This window comes from Caloenas nicobarica, chromosome 1 (genome assembly GCF_036013445.1).
Source record: "Caloenas nicobarica isolate bCalNic1 chromosome 1, bCalNic1.hap1, whole genome shotgun sequence".
In the NCBI taxonomy this organism is placed as follows: domain Eukaryota; kingdom Metazoa; phylum Chordata; class Aves; order Columbiformes; family Columbidae; genus Caloenas; species Caloenas nicobarica.
In genome coordinates, this window is record NC_088245.1 from 141,074,616 (window position 1) to 141,094,022 (window position 19,407).

Consider the following 19,407-nt stretch of genomic DNA (forward strand, 5'->3'; position numbering starts at 1 on the left):
AGCAGTGAGGTCACCTACATATCAAAGTTGTTTGTGCTGGACATGTCATTTCACCTAATCCCAAGAATTTCGCAACAGTTTTTACAAAGACATTATTAAAAGGGATAAGATATGGTAAATGTTTCTGCCCTCTCCTGCAATGCTATTAAGTGGAACAGAAAGTCTACTCTGTAGTCACATTCTGCTTTTTGAACTACAAAGGAAAAATTGCCCTAGCTTAATAACTTAACTGAAGATTTAAAATGCTTTCTTTATATCCCGTGCAATCTTGCGTTTTTGTAAAATCTATCCGAGCATTCTAATCATAATCTCATGTCTTTTTTTTTTTCCTGGTAAATTATTGTATTTGCTGTGAAATCTGTCTTTCTAAGATCCTTATTTCCTCTTCCTAGGGGTTAAAGAAGGATCAAAGCTAGGATTCTTCAGACTGCCAAAAAGATGCCTTGATAAACATTAGATTACAAGTCTTTTTCAAATTTGGATGCAAAACCACTTCTTTTCTGTTTTTCAAATTTCTTTGCAACATCCTACCAAACATGATCCACTTAAACTATGCCTGACTTTGAGCACATTTCTTTCTCTCCATCACCCATTCAGGGACCTAACAGGCTCTGTTGCTTTCTTCTGATCCCAGTGTTCAATCGCTCTTAAGTAAAACTTAAAGCAACACCACCTCCTGAAACAAACAGATATTTTCATAGACTTTAGGAAACAATTATTTAACAGGGAGGTGTATAAAGGTGAGCAACAAACAACCCTTTCTCAATGTATATACACTTATGCCCCGACAACAGCATTATCTATTTTTCTAAGGTTCAGCCTAGAGTTCATATTATTTAAAAGCTATATATATTTGCTGCAGTGTTTAGAAAGCACTTGCTCCTTTCTTTTATAATTTCAAATAGTTCCATATCTGTTTTTCACTGTAGTGAGATATTTACTGCTCCTAACATGCTTTAGGACTCTGATAAATTTACTTCAGTTTCTCAATTACCACATTGCTAAAGGAGAAAAAAAAGTCCTCACCCATCTTTCTTTAAGTTCCTTTGAAATACATCATAGTTCATATTTATTATTAGCCACTGCTGAACACATCCATGGCTAAGGTAATTAACAGTACTGTATGTGATGAAGACACTTTTTTAAATGTCTCAAAACTGATCCTTTTGAAGTCACATGAGGCAAAACTCTTTTTCTTATTCTAAGACACTGTGGCACACTGTATCTAAAAATCTACCTCTTGTTCTTAGAATTTCCTTCTGTAAACTGCCCCTGACACAGCCATCTCTTTGAACCTACCTGGTCCCCTCATTTGACTCCTGTAGCCCCTAATACCTTTTTTCTGATCTAACCGTAGGGGAAGAAACAGAACTTACCATAGCTCTTTCAGAACTAAGTGTCTGCTGATCAGTCAGACACTCTCTACCTCAGAGCTGCAAACTGTTTGGAAGAGGCTGAAAGAGTGTCTGGGGCAACATCAGGCTAGACATGAGGAAGAAATTTTTTACAATGAGGGTGTTGAAACACTCACACAGGTTGCCCAGAGAGGTGAGAGACGCCCCATCCCTGGAGACATTCCAAGCCAGGCTGGATGGGGCTCTGAGCAACCTGATCTAGTTGAAGATGTGTCTGCTCATTGCAGGGAGTTGGACTAGATGAGCTTTGGAGGTCTCTTCCAACTCAAACTATTCTATGATCCTATGATCTTTGCTGTTTCTTTTATTGCTGCTCTCCGTCCCTGGTTTTGGCTCCTGAATAAAGGGAGTGGACTAGATGGACTTTTGGTCTACCCAAGAATGGTCATTCTTAGGCTGCCAAACCGAGTAATGCCTGACTTTCCCTTTCCTTCACTAATTTGAATCTTTCTCTGTCCTTCACCCAGAGACAATATTAATGAAACTCCTGGAGACTGAGCTATCTTTGTGGCTACCACCTCTTTGTCAAACATGGGTGGGATGAGACAGTGAGTTGAAGTCTCCACATGACAGGACAGACTGACATCCTGAGCCAGCAGAACCATCAGCATATCGGGTAGGATTCTTTGCTAATGTAGTGCATTTCTAATACAACTTGCTCCAGAGGTAGGTTTCCAAATCAATGAATACAGCATTTCAGACCCATCAGAAGCTACTCCTACAGCAGCTGGCTGCAAACATATTTCTCCTGCAAATTCTGGACCTCCCGACTGTTGTTGGGCAGCAATATTTAACCAAATGCTGTGGTGTAGGGCTCATTCAGCCAGTGACGTGTGTGATGCCTGTGGTGCCAAAGAACTGCTTTGAGCTGCAGCAGCGTTAGGGCTAACAACACTCTTCCAGGCTTTCCTACTCAGCAGGAAGCAGTCACACGGCCATACAAGTAAATTACAGGCTTACCATTCCTCATTCAAGCATCAGCACAGTCAGTCAGCAGAATCCCCACGTCCCTACAGCAAAACCATAGAAAAACAGTGGCTTGAACTGTACTGTGTATTTGTGCTTCACATTATCTATTGCCCCTGCTAGGTAACTTTGCTGCATGGTTATTCGACAGATGCCCTTTGAATAAGGAGCACTGGCACAGAGATGACTAGAAGACGAGGCTGTAGAAAAGAGCAGCCTAGGAAGCAGTTGTGCAAGGCTTACTATAAAGGGCAGCTAACTGATTCATCAATGCACTCCTCAGCAAACCATGCCATACAACTGCTATTTTGAAATTAGCTTTGTGGAATAGGAAGGATTAGTTGGCAACAGTGTGCATGCTTGAAGTGTGAATATGTAATGTCTCCTCTCCCTAAAAGATGATCGGTGGTTTTTTTCCCCTGCAACTGCATAGTTCAGGGTTTCAACTCAATCTATGACGTGTGCCCCAAGGCCATTCTTGCAGTCAGTTCTAATTTGGGAGAATTAGCAGGATTTTCGTTTTCTAGCATCGGACTGGTATTCTGGCTCTGACTCTCATCCGACACTGGAGGAAGAAGGTATAAGAAATAATGTTATAAACCAGCGTAACAAGATACTGCAATAGGAAGAGATAGGAACCAGGGTTGCCTCCTTTTGCAGGTCTTGCAAGGAAAAACAGCAAATCTGCCAGGCTACAGATTGCTGTGCTAGCACGCCGTGAGGTTGAAAGAGCATATGGCAGAAATGGCTGCCTGGCTGCAGTGCACCTATTGCCAGCCCCGTCATTCAGGGCTGTGGAGAAGAGATAAAGGTTTATTTTAGTGCCCTGACAGCTGACAGGAACTGGTCATATTGCAGAAGCTGCTAAATCTCAGTCAGGAGAATGAGGGGAAGGGAAGAGAAATCAAAGCAATCGCATACTCGGTCCACGCTTGTCTAATCCCCTGGGGGGCAAGAGATAGGGTGAGGTCTCTCATGTATTCTGTGCATACAGCACCTTGTATAAAGAGGTGCTAACAAACACAAGAAGTAGACAGCAGAAGAAGGTGCCAGAAGAATCTGGACTGAACTTTATTTCATGTTGCACCTGCTTGCAAATGACATGGGGAAAGCTATTGCTGTTGGGTATGGGGAAAGCTGCTCTGGGATTTCCCTGTGGCTTCCCAAAATGGTGAAGAACCTGAGGTGGCAGGATCTTCCTTGCAGTGTTCCTGATAACTGTAGGTTTCATTCCCACAGCTCCAGAGATGGGAGATGGGGACGAGGGGGAGGAAGAAAGCGGTTTTTTCTTTACGGAAAATTTTGACTCATCCTGCAAAATCAGTAAAAATTCTTGGGCTGGAAATGTAGGCACTGCAATGTTTTAATTAAAATTTTCTGCAGAGAGCAGACACTTTCTGTTAGTGCATCTAGGAAAAAAAGAAAAATTTTAAAAAATATCCCATAGAATAGTTTTGTCTAAGATTCTGAGTTCTTCTTCCTCTTATTTCATTTTAGTCACATGATTTTAGGCACATTCCCTCTACCGAGTCTTCCAACAGCTTCCCCTACCTTTACTGGTGATTCCAGGTAATTCATCACATAATAGGTTTTAAGCTGGGGGCACTGCTGTGTCACTTCCACTCCCAGTAAACATGCGGCCTTTTTCCCCATCAAAGTTAGTTAGTGTCTCTTGTACAGTGTTCTGCATCTCATCAAATCACACCTACAGGCTGCTAGTTCCTTGAGGCAGGAGACCTCCTTTAGACAACATTAGATACAATGCTGAGCATACTGTCAGAGCTAGACAGATGTGTCAGCTCCTTTCATCTGTTAACACAAGTGCAAATAAAAAGAAAAATCTGACCTGGATTTCAGTGGCAGTTGGGAATAAACTCTGGATTCAGATTCAACAAGCAAGGCATTTGAGTCAGATTTATAGGCCTGCCTTGGAATATAATGTCCCTAAAACCAGAACCTGGATTCACTCCTTCTCATTGACATAATGTGTCAATGACACATCTTCTTAATGTGCCTCTGGTGTCTGATTGTTCCTCATGTTTTCCTCTGGCTTCACACAATAAAACACCTTTTGAACAAGCACCTTGTCATCTTGGAAGCTGAATAAACTGAGGTTGTGCCTGAATTGCTGAAGAAGAGTAGGAAAGAAGGCAACAGAAATCTGCCAGCATGGCTGGAAGCGAAGCTTATCGTGCCTTAGCTGGCTTCACTTTGGTTTCCCTCTCCAGCTTCTTTCCGTCAATCGCCGTACTAATGTATCCCCAAGGGTGCTGATCCCAGAACAATATGCTGCAAAGATGATTACAGTCTAAAAAAGAAAAGAAAACCCTGTCACCATGGATGTTATGGGTTTCAGCTTTTCACATTTAATCCTTTAATTGGTCTTTCTGGCAAGAAGAATTCAATACTTGGCTTTATTGCTGCATGGATGAGCCCTATTGCAAATCCCATTGGGATGAAGTTACAGTCATTTGGCAGAAAGAAGATCCTTAGCAACCTCTCAAAAGCGTACCCAGAGGGTTCCTTGTTGACATCACAGTTTCAGTGTGATGTCATGAAGCCTCCTAGGAAATGAAAAAAGCAGTAATACCTCTGGATATTTGATGAGACTGGGGCTAGCCCTTACTCTGCTGTTGTATGTATAGAGAGCTAAGTCAAAGGACAATTTGGGTCTTGGCTTGCAGCCAGGACATCGATGAATGCAGAATAAAGAATAACAAGGTTGAACAGGCTGTATGCACAATAAAAACAAATATTGTAATGATATTGAGTGTGCAGGACAAGAGGGAAAGAGAGCACTATACCGAGGTGTTTGGGAAGGTCTAGTCTAAGATGTCCTCACAACTTACTATTGCTTTATGAACAGTTCTATAGGTTACTTGCGTGCCATTGGGCAGACCTAAACAACGGCTAAGCAATCTCAGCAACAGCCTCTTTGGAGGAGACGGTTTTATCTTATGGGAGTACCTAGGTAAATCGCCTTGGAACCTCCTAGCTAAACCTCTCAATAAAATTTAATTTCTTGTGCCCCAGGCCAAGGGCAACAGCAGCTTCTTTGTGTTCCAAATGAGCAGCCCTTGAGGTATGAAAGAGAGAAATAGTTTCATTTAGAATAAAACAAAACATAGGAGCTCTGATTCACAGTCCTCTTCATTAATGACTGGTAACTCTTCTCTAAGAGAAGGAGAAAGACTTAAGCCATTGCAATGAGTGACCCTCCAAGATAGGAGTGTACTTTCTTCTAAGTTAAGAAGTTCCTGAATTCAAACCTGAAGATTTGGCCCTACTCAAGTCAGTCAGTTTGTGCTGATGTAACTAATGAGGCATCTGGATCTTCTGACACATCGTCATGGTGTATGTGAATTGAAAAGAGAGCAGATTAACACCTATGAAGCTAAAAATAAAAGCGTCACCTCCGAGGTTGGGCCTATTGTGCTTATTGCAAGCGGTTGGGGTAGGATTGGTAGAGCTGTGCGTCCATCATGGATGTCACCATGGCACACCCACGCCAACATCTCCACGGAGACACAGCACATTTCTAGCTCCTGCATCACCAACTTGTTGCCAAGGAAACAAGAGGATGTAAAAAAAAAAAAAAAAAAAAAAAAGAATCTCAATTGCATTCAATTTTGAGACAGTCAAGAAACCCCTGAAAGGGATTTTAAAAGTGCCTGAGAAGGAAATGGAAATAGGGCTTCTAATTACACATTCCAAACCAACTCCTTTTCATTCCCCAGTTATTCTGTCTGCTCACGTCACTGTCTTCCTGCCATTCTCTCTCTACAGAGGTACGAATGCCAGACATCAGTGAAAAAAGAATCAGAAAGAGCTTTCCTGGAGTGAAGGAGAGGAGGGAGGTAGAGAGGGAGGGAGGTAGGGAGGTAGGGAGGGAGAGAGGGTGGGGGAGAAGGTTACTCAGTACAAGTTACAGTGGAGATTCCATAACTCAGAGAAAGGTGGTGGACAGAAGCTGCAGAAGGGGAAACGTGGAAGAAAGGCAGAGTGGGAGTGAAGGTTTCTGTGAGAAGGGGATATGTGCAGTTGGCAGGTGTGGTTGTACACATGCATATCTACACTCAAATGCATGTGTATTTTTATATATGCAGCTGAGAAGGCACATGTGTATAGAAAGGTATATCTAAATCCACACTGGATAGTCAAAAACCTGAGCTGTGCACCCTCCCCTCCCCCCAAAATCCTCAAGTTGACTTAGAAATAAAGCAATTAAACAAGAAAAAGTTTGTCTTTTGATTTTGTTTCTTTTGATGCATTATAGTGCTACATTTACAAGCTGTCTCCCCAACCACAAAAGCTACAAATTTGTATCCTTTTTTAAACTACAGCCAGCATTTTCGTGCAACCACCTGACTCCAGGAGCCCTAACTTTGCAGAAAAGTAGCAAATATAAGGAGAATCACAGGAAGGTGCTGAGCGTTGGCAAGCTTAGCAGTGCACATAAAAGTGAGAGCACACAAGGGAACCAGCGAATGCACCTGCTACAACATGCATGAGGGAGTACAAAGTGGAGGATTTGTTGGGTGTTTCTGTGCAGAGAGACATGGCCACCAAGACAAGGTGTACAGCTGTTGTCAAAGCGTAGCAGAGCCAGATTCCACCAGCTGTGAAACCAGCGTGGTCCAGAATTACATGTGCTAGCTATCTTGGAGATGAGCATAGAGAAGATTAACTGTTTGAGTAAATGTCTGCCTATCATCTTGCTTATCTGTGGGAGACAGGGAAGATTTCATCATAGGATAGCACAAAATGGCACAGATGTTTAATGGCTACCCTGCACGGCTTGCGGTATGGCTTGCGTTTGGGTTAGTGCTGAAAACAGATGAAAGAGCTCTGTCTTCACTTTCTTCTCTTCAGTATTCACAGAGTCTCACCCTTCTTCACGCCTCAAGCCTGTCATCAAGCTTGCAGCCAGAGGTGAGATGGCTGTTGGCCAAAAAGGCAAACCTACAGACAGAGGTTAACTGCTGCTGAATTGCAATGAGGGTCTTATAGAATGACACTGAGGGATCCCCATTAATACCAAAGGAGTTTGTCCAGGCTGACCAACCATGGAATTAATGATTTATGGCTGTTGACGGTAAAAGGTTGCCAGCAGTAAGGTTTGGAGTCCATCCCAGGTAGAGAAGAACCAGTGCTGGCGGAACAAGAATATCCCTTTGTGCCCCCTACCACCTTCTCCCTGCCCCTTGCACGTGCCTTTGCGGGACTGAGATGTTTCTGTCCGCTTTGATGCAGATTTTCTTCCCATTGCTAGAATCAGGTGTGAAGGAGGATGCCAAGTGTTTCTCTCCAAACCTGTGTGGTGAAAGTCCTGGCAGTCTGACAGCTTTTCCTAAGGTTGCCATGACATGGAAGTGATGAGCATATGAATCATGGTTGTGGAGAACACCAACCTACATGCAGATGCTGCATTCGGATGAGCAGAAGCAAGTCCTGGCCATCCAGTTCTCCACTGCTTACTGCATAATTTGGAGTATCCAGTCACCTCAGGGACTGTAAACAGGAAGAGACAAAGAGACCAGCTCTCACAGGTATGCAGCAATATGAAACCACAGGAACACGAGCAGCCTAGATCATCTAAATGATGAAGCCAAGGTCAGATTAAAACATTTCAAGCAGTTGCCAGTGGTCCACTTCAACTTTGTTCCTGAGTAAGGTGACAAGAGCTAGAGTGACTTAACTGAAGACCATGGAAAGGGGTCTCTGCTTTGTCCCAATGTCAAGCTGCCCTGCAGGCTCAGCCCTTGCTCATGGAAGTAGAACACAGAGTGGGCACATCTAAAGAGGTCACCTCACTCCAGTAGGGATATAAAGACGGGGGTGCCTGCTGCTGAGAGCTAAATAAGATACAGGGAAGAGGAGGCATTGCTGTCAAGATGGAGCGGAGGTCTGAGCTGGGAAGACGACAGAAGTCTTTTTGCTCTCTTGAGCATATAAAAAGGAGTATCTTACTTCTCCATCACATGGCTCAGTTATACTTTTTCTCTAACGTATCCAAAATGTCACCTTTTCTCAGCACAGATAAAAACACCATCCAAGTGACTACTTTCTGAATAAAAAAAGGAGTGTTTTTAGCAGGCAGTTCAGATTCACAAATTACTTGTGAAAAATGATATAATGCATTCCTTTAAAAAAAATGTATGTTTATATCACAACTTCCAACTTCTGAATCACCCGTACATTTTCATGTTTCCTGGAGGGAAGGATGTTTTTCTAGTAACTTACTGTTTTGAATGAATTTATCATGAAATACCCAACAAGTGTCATTAAAATTTGCTTTGGGCAAAATACAAGTTCTGATAGTTTTTGATTTTTCTGTTTGCTCCCAGTGCTGTTCATCAACGAAATGAACACTTACTCCAATTGACTCTTTTTTTTTCAGGGGAGGGATTTTATAAGTCATATTTCCCTAGATATAGTTTTGCATCCTCAACAAATATTTTAAGAGTAATTTTTAAAAGCCTAAGTGCTTTGAGCGAAAAAGTATAAAAGGTCTAGGCAATTCCAGAATTTTGGAAAAATGTTTCTAAAACACTAGCAGTGGTTTCTTTTGTAAATAAAATTGAAAGAGAGTTTAAAAATTATCTAAAATACCCACAGACACATGCATACATATAAACATCCATGCAGTGCTATTTTTAAACTTACATTTTCATTTTGTGAAATAGACATACATTGTGACTTCATCTTTCTCCGAGGAGACACAGTATGACCTTCTTCTTTTTAACATACACAGTGTAGGCTCTCTCATTCATATGCATGCATACATATGCATACATACTATAACACACTGCATCCTTAAAATGCATATACACCATAATCTCACCCTCTAAACATACACAAACAAATCTACTCTTTAGCATAAGCACAGCTACACACACACACACACCTGCACAATGAAATCTTCCTAACACAGAGGCCTTGGAAACACAATTTTATCTCTCTCTAATACATACTGTCACTCCTTTTTCTAACACAATGTAATCTCTCTCTCGTTCACTCTCTTTCATACACACAGACACACAAACAGACACATACAGCGTAATCTTATCTCTCTCAGATTCAACTACAGTATCTACGTTATTTTCAAAATTGCATAAACACTTTCTGCCTGACATTTTCATTTGTAGACTCCATCACTCACAACTACACAAATGCTTGCAGAGATGTGAGGATGCAGAGGGAAGTCCTTCATCACACAAATGCCTGTGTGCTCAGGTAAAGAGGCCTTTTCTGGCAAGAATTTTTTCCAATGAATAAGATGTTACAAGCAGTGTTTTTACTTTGGATGCAGTATTAGTTACACAGTGCTTCTTGTTATGATATTACACCACCACCAAATCATACGGGACTTAAATAGCTTGATAAAAAAATGTCTGCTAGATCATAAAAACAGATTATTTCTGTATTGCTATCATTGTCAAACACTTCATTGATACATTCCACAATATGTGCTGCGAGCAAATTACAATATGCAGTTACACCGATATTTCCTGTGACATATAATATGCTGTAGACCCTAAGATTTCAAAAGAAAAAAAAAAAAGAAAGATGTATAGAGGAGGTTCCACCTCCACTTAAGCTATTATTTCTACAACAAAAGTCTATGCTTAAATCACTTGTATTAGAAGGATTGTTCTAATGGGAATATTAGATGAGTGTCTGCCTCTGCAAGCTTCTTTACACAATGGAGAGTGGTAACAGTAAGAATTAGAGAATGTAACACAGAGCTCTTTTGCACGTCATGGATTTGGAGCCAGGGTACTTAGCTGATAGTTTCAGGGGGGCCTCTGCAAAAGTGAGTTTCATGTCCTCACTCGGATTTCAAGTATCCAAATTACTTCACAATTGAAACAAATATCAAAATGAAAAGGACTTGCAGTTGATCAATGGTGTTCCAGACTAGCTAAAGGGGAAGCTTTCGCAGGGCCGTGTTGGGCTACTAGGATTTTTACTAACTTCATAGAGGAAGCTTTATAGAAAAACTGCAGAGGAAAAAGTTCTTTTAAAAAAAAATCTCAGGAAACCAGCTTCAAAGGTATTGTCTTAAGTCTAAACGAGCACCCTTGGCTAAATACAACTAGGGTTACTAACAGGGAGTAACTTGCTACAGTCTCTGGGAAAATGCTAGTTTTAGGTCTTAAGGGGATTTCACCCAGCACTTTGAGCCAAAGGATCAATATGCCTTTCAAGGCCCTTGGAGACATGAGAAAGGGAATACTTTTTCAGAGCCCAAACTCACAAAAAAATTAATCCACTGAGGGCCTGGAGAAGCGAAAGCAGCTGTCCTGCTACCAGAAGGGACTACTAAAAGAAAGGTTTTCATTTAATGGCCTGTGATACTGCTCTGATTAACAATACCTTGCTGTGAGAGGACTGTCTGGTGACCTGTATCAGCGCTAGGCCACACAGCTCCCAACAGAAAGACGGCTGAGCTGAGACCAACTGGGATCACAGGCAACCGGAGCAGTGAGCTGGAGGCAAACAATAGGAGAGACACTGGATCCCACCTTAGTAGGGTGAAAGCCTGGAGTTTGAAGAGCTGATCTCAGAGGGTATGAGGGTGGAAGTCTGGTACTGCTGGCTATGACGCCTGTAGATAGCACAGGTGCATCAGCAGCAGCACTGAACTGGTCATGGGAGAGTCCCATGCCTAGCGGCATTCTGGCCTTTGTTAGGCCATAATCCCATTGGAAGCCTGAAGCAGTGGTTTCCTGATGCTGCCAGCCCAGCCTTCGGCTACCACACAAATACCTAAAGCCAAGCGCGTGACAAAACTAGACCACTTCTAACCACTTCTAACAAGACAGAAATTGACTCTAATCTACTGCAGGAAGCACATACCACCACAGACTTTGCAAAATCCATACAGTGAGTGTTAATGTCAGCCTCTTTCTATCCACAGAATTCACAGAGCAGGAGCAGATGCACTGCAAACTTCCCCCACACACCACATATCCTCATGTGCCTCTTCCCCTCTTGCCCCCTGGAACAGATGCCAAGTGTCCACAAGCCAATCTGTAAGACCCTTCACAGCACTGGCATGCTGTGTTGTGTTAGGGACCAGAGAGCATTTCAGAAGCAGGACCTGATCTCTCTCTACCCCCAAGGTAGGAAAACACCACTAAGCCCCTTTCTATAGTGAGAAACCCACTGCAGTTGCATATAGCAACCACAAGCCTACTACAGTACATGGGCTTCCTGATCCCTTTCCCGAGATATCTGACATCTGTCATCTGCTGCATAGCAAATACTCTCTTGAAAACAGCCTGGGAGACTAGTTCAGCTGCCCTCAGCAGCTCCAGACTTTTTTTCCTTCTCCCCAACAATTTCTCCCTGACATTAGGGACCCTGATCATTTTGAATGCTATTTAGATGTCATTCCTGCTTGAGAAAATTTGGTAGGCCTCATGCTACCCTGCCCTGTGAGGGTCGCTAACCTTAAAACCCTACTTGCTAGCTGTGAGACAGATATAGTTCTTGGAGTCACCTTGACGCACTTCACTAGGTCTCCAGGGACCTGTAGGGAAATGTCACCTGTGGGCTACTCTCAGCTCACTTGGAAAATTGCCTGCTTAGCACCTACTTGTGGTAGTGTCTTGGCCACTAGTTTGTCCCTAGGAACAAGCATTGGTTTTTTATGCCCTGCTGAACAAATGGTTTTCCACAGGTCGCTTGGCTAGCGGTGCCGCTGTCATTGCCATCCCCATCTCAGCTGCCTCCTGACCTTGCTGCTGTTCCTCCAAGTCTGAGCAGAGGCCCTGCCATCCAACTTTCTAGGTAAACCTCAGTGTGGGTTCCTGCAGCTCTTCCATTTTTATTTCTAATGAGATTGACCCACGGAGGCCACTCCATTGAGGATTCAGGAGAAAGCCACTAATCAAGCTGACAGAGCCACGTGACAAAGCTTCTTCTTCTCCCTCTGTCCCACTCCTCCACATTTTCCCTCTTCTTTTCTTACTTTCTAATCAACTTAGTTATCTATCTTTCTGTCACAATAGTAGTTGAGTAGCTCTTCAGTATTTCAGAAATAGAAACAGCCAATATCCTCCTTTTGTTTTTTTCTTCCATGGCCGTAGGAGGAGTTGTTCAATTATTTTTTTTAGGTGGCATGATTTGTTTGCTTTTTTATATACATACATGTGAGTGGGTGTTTTATAGATGTATGTGAAGAGCTCAGTAGGGGAGGACTTGGCTGAAGAGCCAAGCTGTGTGTTTATTACTGAGAGTGGAAAGATGCGTGACCTTCCATAGCTGATGTGGTATGGACCTCCACAGCACAGCACAGCACCTGTCAGCACTCTGTCTCCTGCTTTTAGCTCAGTCCCACCAGCAAATCCGGGCAATCGCCATGGAAGGAAGAGGTTTAGTGGGAGAAGGAAGAGTAAGTAGTAATTATTTTGGGTTTGGCTACCTCAAGATTGCCTGTCCTGGACAAAAATGATAGCTCCTGCTAGTGTCTGAACATCTAAACATGAGACAAATGTTGTAGAGAGCATCAGTATCTTTTATTAGGCCAACTGCTATGGATGGAGGGGAAAAGACGCACACAAGCTTCTCTTTGGGTTTGAAGCAGCAGTGGAGGGAACACTGCAGGTCTTTGCAGAAACTTTGACAATTTTAGTGCTCTGAGACATGACAGAAGCAATTTCCCGGACAGTGTGCTTAAAAAAAAAATATTTGTACAGAACTTCTCTAAAAAACATTTGTGCCATAAAGTACAAATATCCTAAAATATTTTGCTCTCATCAATGACAGATACTCCACTGGCTTCTAACAACCACATTTACTGGAACAGCTTTCATCCTTTTAACAGCTCTTCCTTTCTCCATGTACCATATGTTGTGTGCGGATCTCGTAAATAGAGAGAACCGGAGGCAATATCGAGGGTCTTCTGCCATTTTTTAAGCTAACTACTACTCAAGGGACAAAATAGCATCAAACATGATGTCAGGAGTTTTGCAGTGAAAGGACATAGCAGAAGAACATATTTAAATTGGGAGAAGATACACTTCCAGCATTGGATTCACTGGAAGAGTGTTACCTCTATCCAGATTGCATGGCCATTTAGGGACTTCACATAACACTGGGATGACTGTTTTCAGATTTTAGAGTAAATGGTATGAAAGGGAAGAAAAAAAGGAGTGTCTTTGTTCATTCCAAGGCAGTCTCTGTCTAAGTTTGTCCAACTGCATACCTGTCAGGGAAGGGAAGGGAAGGGAAGGGAAGGGAAGGGAAGGGAAGGGAAGGGAAGGGAAGGGAAGGGAAGGGAAGGGAGAGGTAGAGAGAGAAAGAGAAAGAGAAAGAGAAAGAGAAAGAGAAAGAGAAAGAGAGAGAACAAGAAAGAAAGAGAGAGAGAAAGCGAGAAAGAGAGAAGGAGAGAAAGAGAGAAAGAGAGAGAGAAAGAAAGAGAGAAATAGAGAAAGAGAGAGAGAAAGAGAGAAAGAGAGAGAGAAAGAGAGAAAGAGAGAGAGAAAGAAAGAAAGAAAGAGAGGAAGGAAGGAAGGAAGGAAGGAAGGAAGGAAGGAAGGAAGGAAGGAAGGAAGGAAGGAAGGAAGGAAGGAAGGAAGGAAGGAAGGAAGGAAGGAAGGAAGGAAGGAAGGAAGGTGACCTAGCTGGACTCACATTCTAAGTGCCTACGAGACTGGTGGATGAAAACCTGGACATGAGCCAGCAATGTGCACTTGCAGCCTAGAAAGCCAATTGTATCTAGGGCTGCATCAAAAAGAGCGTGGCCAGCACGTCAAGGGAGGTGATTCTGCCCCTCTACTCTGCTCTGGTGAGACTCCACCTGGGTTCTGTGTTCAGCTCTGAAGACCTCAGCAGAAGAAAGACATGGACCAGTTGGAAAAGGGCCAGAGAAAGCCACAGAAATTATCAGAGGGCTGGAACACCTCTCCTGTGAGGACAGGCTGAGAGACTTGGAGTTGTTCAGCCTGGAGAAGAGAAGACTCTGGGGACACCTTATTGTGGCCTTTCAGTACTTAAATGGGGCCTATAAGAAAGGTGGGGACAGACTTTTTAGCAGGGCCTGTTGTGATAGGACAAGGAATAATGGTTTTAAACTAAAGGAGGGGAGATTCAGGCTGGACGTGAGGAAGAAATATTTTACAATACAGGTGGTAAAACACCAGAACAGGTTGCACAGAGAGGTGGGAGTTGCCCCATCCCTGGAGACATTCCAGGCCAGGCTGGATGGGGCTCTGAGCAACCTGATCTAGTTGAAGATGTCCCTGCTCATTGCAGGGGGGTTGGACTAGATGACCTTTGCAGGTCTCTTCCAACCCAAACTATTCTATGATTCTTTGATCCTATGATTCTATGACTTAGGGAGTCCTCAACTTCGGAAAGTAGAAGGGAAGAAAACAAGCACTTCAGCTGTTGCACAGCTGCAATGACCCATCCTGAATAGTCATTATAGTATCTCAGCATCAGGATGTCAATGGGAAGTCATTGCACCTCTGTATGAGATTGGCTTAAAAAACGTGCCATTTAAAAAACCCCCTGAACCATATAATATGGGTTATTTTTATTTCCTCTCTGGGTTTTAAGTCCTCAGTTTTAATCTGGTCCAATTTTTCAGTATTGTCTGCAACTATGAAGACTAGAAACACACATAAAAATGAAATCTTTTATTATCACGTTTTTCCATTATTCCATTGCCTGGGGATTTTAAGAAACACTTGAAGTATCACTCAATGCACAGCGATGACATTGCTGTTCCCAGCACAGATCTGCTATGGTCTTTGTTAATGTGTCAGGACACTTTCGCTTCCATATGCCGTGACCTTTCCTTAAAGCTATGGATTTCTACAACTGCTGAGTTACTGCTCTGCGATGTGTATGCATATGCAGCATTAGATCTGAAACCATGTCAAAGTTTCCCCCTACGAGGTAGACCAGAAGTGAAAGAAAAGCAGCAGAAGTTGCACCCAGCATTTATTTCAAATATAGGCATTTATGCCAGCACTGGAGGGAATGCATCCCAAATTAGCACATGACAGAGGGTCTCTATTAGCCCTTTCCAAGGAGAGTAACATTCCCTTGGGGAGAAGGCTCCCTCTCTCACTTTCTCTTTCTCCCCGTTCCGCTTCACCAAGAGAAAAGGCTGCATATTTCACCAGCAGAGTCAAGCCTGCATATCCCTTGGCAGACAGCAGACAGATTTTTCTGTTTGCTGGCCCTTATGCGACCAATTCACATAGTACAAACAAATGATGATGCAGATGCTAAAGATGGCAAGACATTACAGTGTAAACAAAGGCTCTTACAGGATCCTGACAGCTCCACCACTCAGATCACCACACACTGAAAGCAAGAGTGAGATCAGAATGCCTCTGTCCCCATCCCACTTGGACTCCCAGGTATGATGGTTCATGTGTACATGAGATCTGTACAGCACATCAAAGCCTTTCCTCTGAGTATCCAGCACTGGCACAGAGACCAAAAAGCTGGGAGAACTCAAGGCTCTGCAGTCTTGATAGCATTACCAGTCTTCACATAGAACTTTGAGCATCACTAACTGCAGCAAAAGCGAACCGCATTAGACCAGGGGGTCTCTCAAAGAGCATATCTGTCCAGTTCCCTGTACATTCTCCAGGGCAGGGAGAAAATCAGAAACCAGACAATCAACAGCACGGTGGAGCAGTGCACACACACCCTGCTCCTCTTCCCCAGGCGGTAAGCAAAGGAGGGTGAATGCTAGGAAGAAGGCAGGCTGGCTCCCCAATGTGAGAGTCTTGCTCATAAAACTCAATTAAGTGGATTACCGATGAGCTCATTCCCAGTGGCGGGTCACATTCCATTAGAGGCAGGCTGGATGCCAGGCGGACTCAGCACTGCTTGGACGGCAGCATGGTCCACCCCACCGCTTACTATCACTGCCTCTGATCTCACCATATCTTGTAGGATCTCCTGCCCCGTGCCCCACCAGTGCATGGCAGGGTCATTGCTCATCCCTGCTCACTCTCCCAGTGAGATAATCAGGGTGAGCATTAGGTCATGGAGAGAGACAGGGCTGACCAATCTCTCCAAAACACCATGGTCCCGGGCAGCAACGTGGGATAGGAAAAGCATAAGGAGAAAGAGTCAAGGGGAGCAAGGGGATGATGAGCAGAAAGCAAGGTTCTGTGGAAAACAATGACAGAGTTCAGGGTGAGGCAGGGAAGGATGGAAACAATCGTCCCCACAAACTGGATCAGTGGTACTTTACGTGAAAGTGAGAGCAATCAAAGCTCTCAGCTCACTAATCCCAAAGGCTTTTTCACAGAATAGGTATAAGATTACAGCATTGTCTGCTATACGACTGTATATATGCCACCTACAGACAGTGCACTCAGCACTCATAGATGTGTGTGTGTGCTTGTATGTGGGGAACAAAGAGCGTGTCTGAGGTAGATTTGTATGGAGGAATGACTGTGTTCAGAAGAGAAAGTGGGGAGGGAGAAGAGAAGGTGAATGAAATCTGTGAAGGGTGAGCATGTGTGGGTGTGAGGGCAAGAGAAAGCTGGATGAATGAGTGTGTGGGTGTGTAATATATGGGCTAGAGTAAGTCAGATGTTATAAGCACCTGCAGGCATTTTGCCAGATTTGAGACCTATTTTGACTTGCTTTGTGCATCCCACTTTGTTTTTCACTGTTTGCAAATGTTCCTGGCAGCTCAGCTTAATTTGTACAAATAGCAACCAACCGAGAGCGAGCCAAATATGTTGTGAAATAGGTTGAGGAAGACGCAGTTTTTTGCGCAGATCCAAGCAGCAGGGGCTTTGTACCATCTGGAACTTGCGGACTAAGTCCCAGGCAAAGGCCTACAAGGGAGATCGGTCTAGTTACCAGCACCCCCCCTGCCCCCATTTGCCATCCCACGTGAGGAACAAATACTTCAGGCCAGTTGCAGAGTGAGACATGCTGTCTGGACAATGATCCTCATAGAGCATGGGACCCACACAGCGCAGGCATCTGCTATCCTGGCACAGGAGACCTCAGTATCCACAACCTCAGAGAGAGCTTTCTGCTTTAACTCAGGACTGAGAGGAAGACAGCAGGCTTATGTTTCAACCTCCTGTGCGTGACAAGTGAACTCAGTTTGGCAATGTGAAGCAGCAGGTTTCCTATTTGTTTTACCACCAGTTTACCAGGCAATTTTTGGACAACTTCACTTGCCTTTTCCACACCTCTGTTTCCTAAGATACAAAAACTAGCAGTAATGACACAGACGTGAGATCTCTTGATGAACAGCACTGTGTAGAACTCAGGTGACACTACTCTCTGACACTAGCTCAGGGTGATTGTCAAATCTCTTCCGCATTTCTTGACGGCAGTAACCAACACTTAAGCTCCGAGGAAGTCCAAGCCTGAAGTGCAGAAGCTCCAATTCTAGGCCCTCCAGTTCTGCTGGTCCCTTCAGCAGGTCATGATCCAGGTTCTGGCTGTCCATCTCAGGACCTCCAGCATAACATATAGAGCCCATCCTAGGTGGCAAGGGATCTCACAGTCCCTTTGTCATGTCCCAAGATTGTACTTGCTACTCTGCCCTTGGCAATGTCCCCACCTGGCTGTATGCTAAGTGCATTAGAGTCTAGAATAGCTGGGACACAAAAGTATTGTGGCCATACCCTTTCTCTCCCCACCATGGGGCAAGAAGAGTTTAGGGTTGAGTATAGCAGTCAAAAAATATGACCCCCTGCCCTTAATTCTGCTTTTCCCTTCCTTTCTGACTGCCTTTTGTTTGTCATCATTCTTTCTGCTACCCTTAACACAAAAGTTCGCTCCAGCAAGTGCTGCATGCACTGTGCTGAGCTGCCTTACCTTGTCTTACTGACAGTTCCCGTAATGGCTGAGGGTACAGTGCTATATCCTCTTGTCTGTGTGCATGAATTAGCCAGCCCTTCCATTTCACCTTCAACGGAAATGAAGTGACCCGTCTATGCAAATAGCCTCCTCTCCCTTTAACTAGAGGGAGACAATATATTGCCTCCCTGGGGAACTCAAGACAGAAAGAGAGAAAAACCAGAGATGCTATCAGGGTGCCAAAGCACTGGGTATAAAAAGCCTTTTACACCTTAATAGTGTACCAGGTGCTGCCCCAAGAGCAGTTATTGAACCACGGCCAGAAATGGTGTGGTTCTATCTAGCATGTTTTCCTCCAGTCCCCTCTCCCCCCTCTGGTGCTCTTCACTCCACGAGTGTATTTCATTCAATGAAATGGTTTAAGGCACTGCCTGCAAGGAGGATCTTTTGTGCAATACCACAGCTCTGCCTTCTAAACCTTCCAGCTGAATGAGAATAACTGCTACAGTTGCCACGGCACAGGCTACATAAAAATGATGCTTGTGTTTAATTACACTAAGTGGTTGAGGCCACTGCCTGACTTTGCTCTGGGATACGTTCTTCTGGAAAGCAACCAGATAATTCTGCTGCTGCTGCCATTCCCACGGTGTCCTGGGAAGGGAGGAGGGGTGACAGGGAGGGGGCTTTCTGTCAGGTTTAGCTGTAGCATACATATCTGAACTGGGGGATCTCAAAGGATGTGGCTACACCAAGCAGAGATTCCCCCAAGGCAGTGCCAGAGGTGGCTGGTGTATTCTCAAGGGTGCAGGTAAAGTCAGTTTTGAGGTGAGGATTTCAGCTGGGCTACTCCTGTGCAAGAAGAGGAGAAAGAAAAAGGACTGAGAAGGGAAAGAAGGCAGAAAGGAACTGGAATGGGGATTATTCAGGACTCCAGGAGGCAGAGAACGAAGGCAACCAGGATGTTTCTGAGAGGCCGGTACCTTCAGCTGAAAATGTTGTTTGAAACTACTGAGTCTTTCACTGCATGATGCTGTAAGCCTGGCTCTGGCAGAGCAAACAGCAGGGTTGGAGGCGTTTCAGTAGGTACAGCCTACTTTTCCTGGAGTTGGTCATGTCCCAAATAACTCCAGAGCTGGAAGCAATATAGCCACATGTGCTTTGAGACCCAAGCAGATCTGTTCAGAAACAGGGGAGATTAACCTCAGTGTCACGCTATGCT

At 44.0% G+C, this 19,407-nt stretch overlaps 1 protein-coding gene across 1 annotated transcript in view; it reads right to left on the reverse strand.

The window, feature by feature from the left end:
- The window catches only part of GAP43 (growth associated protein 43), an 85,714-nt gene extending 67,879 nt beyond the window's left edge, over window positions 1–17,835 (reverse strand). The window contains exon 1 of the mRNA XM_065642153.1: window positions 17,664–17,835. Coding sequence (XP_065498225.1) covers window positions 17,664–17,835 — 172 coding nt within the window. The remainder of the gene's footprint in view (window positions 1–17,663) is intronic.
- Between the last annotated feature and the right edge of the window lie 1,572 nt (window positions 17,836–19,407).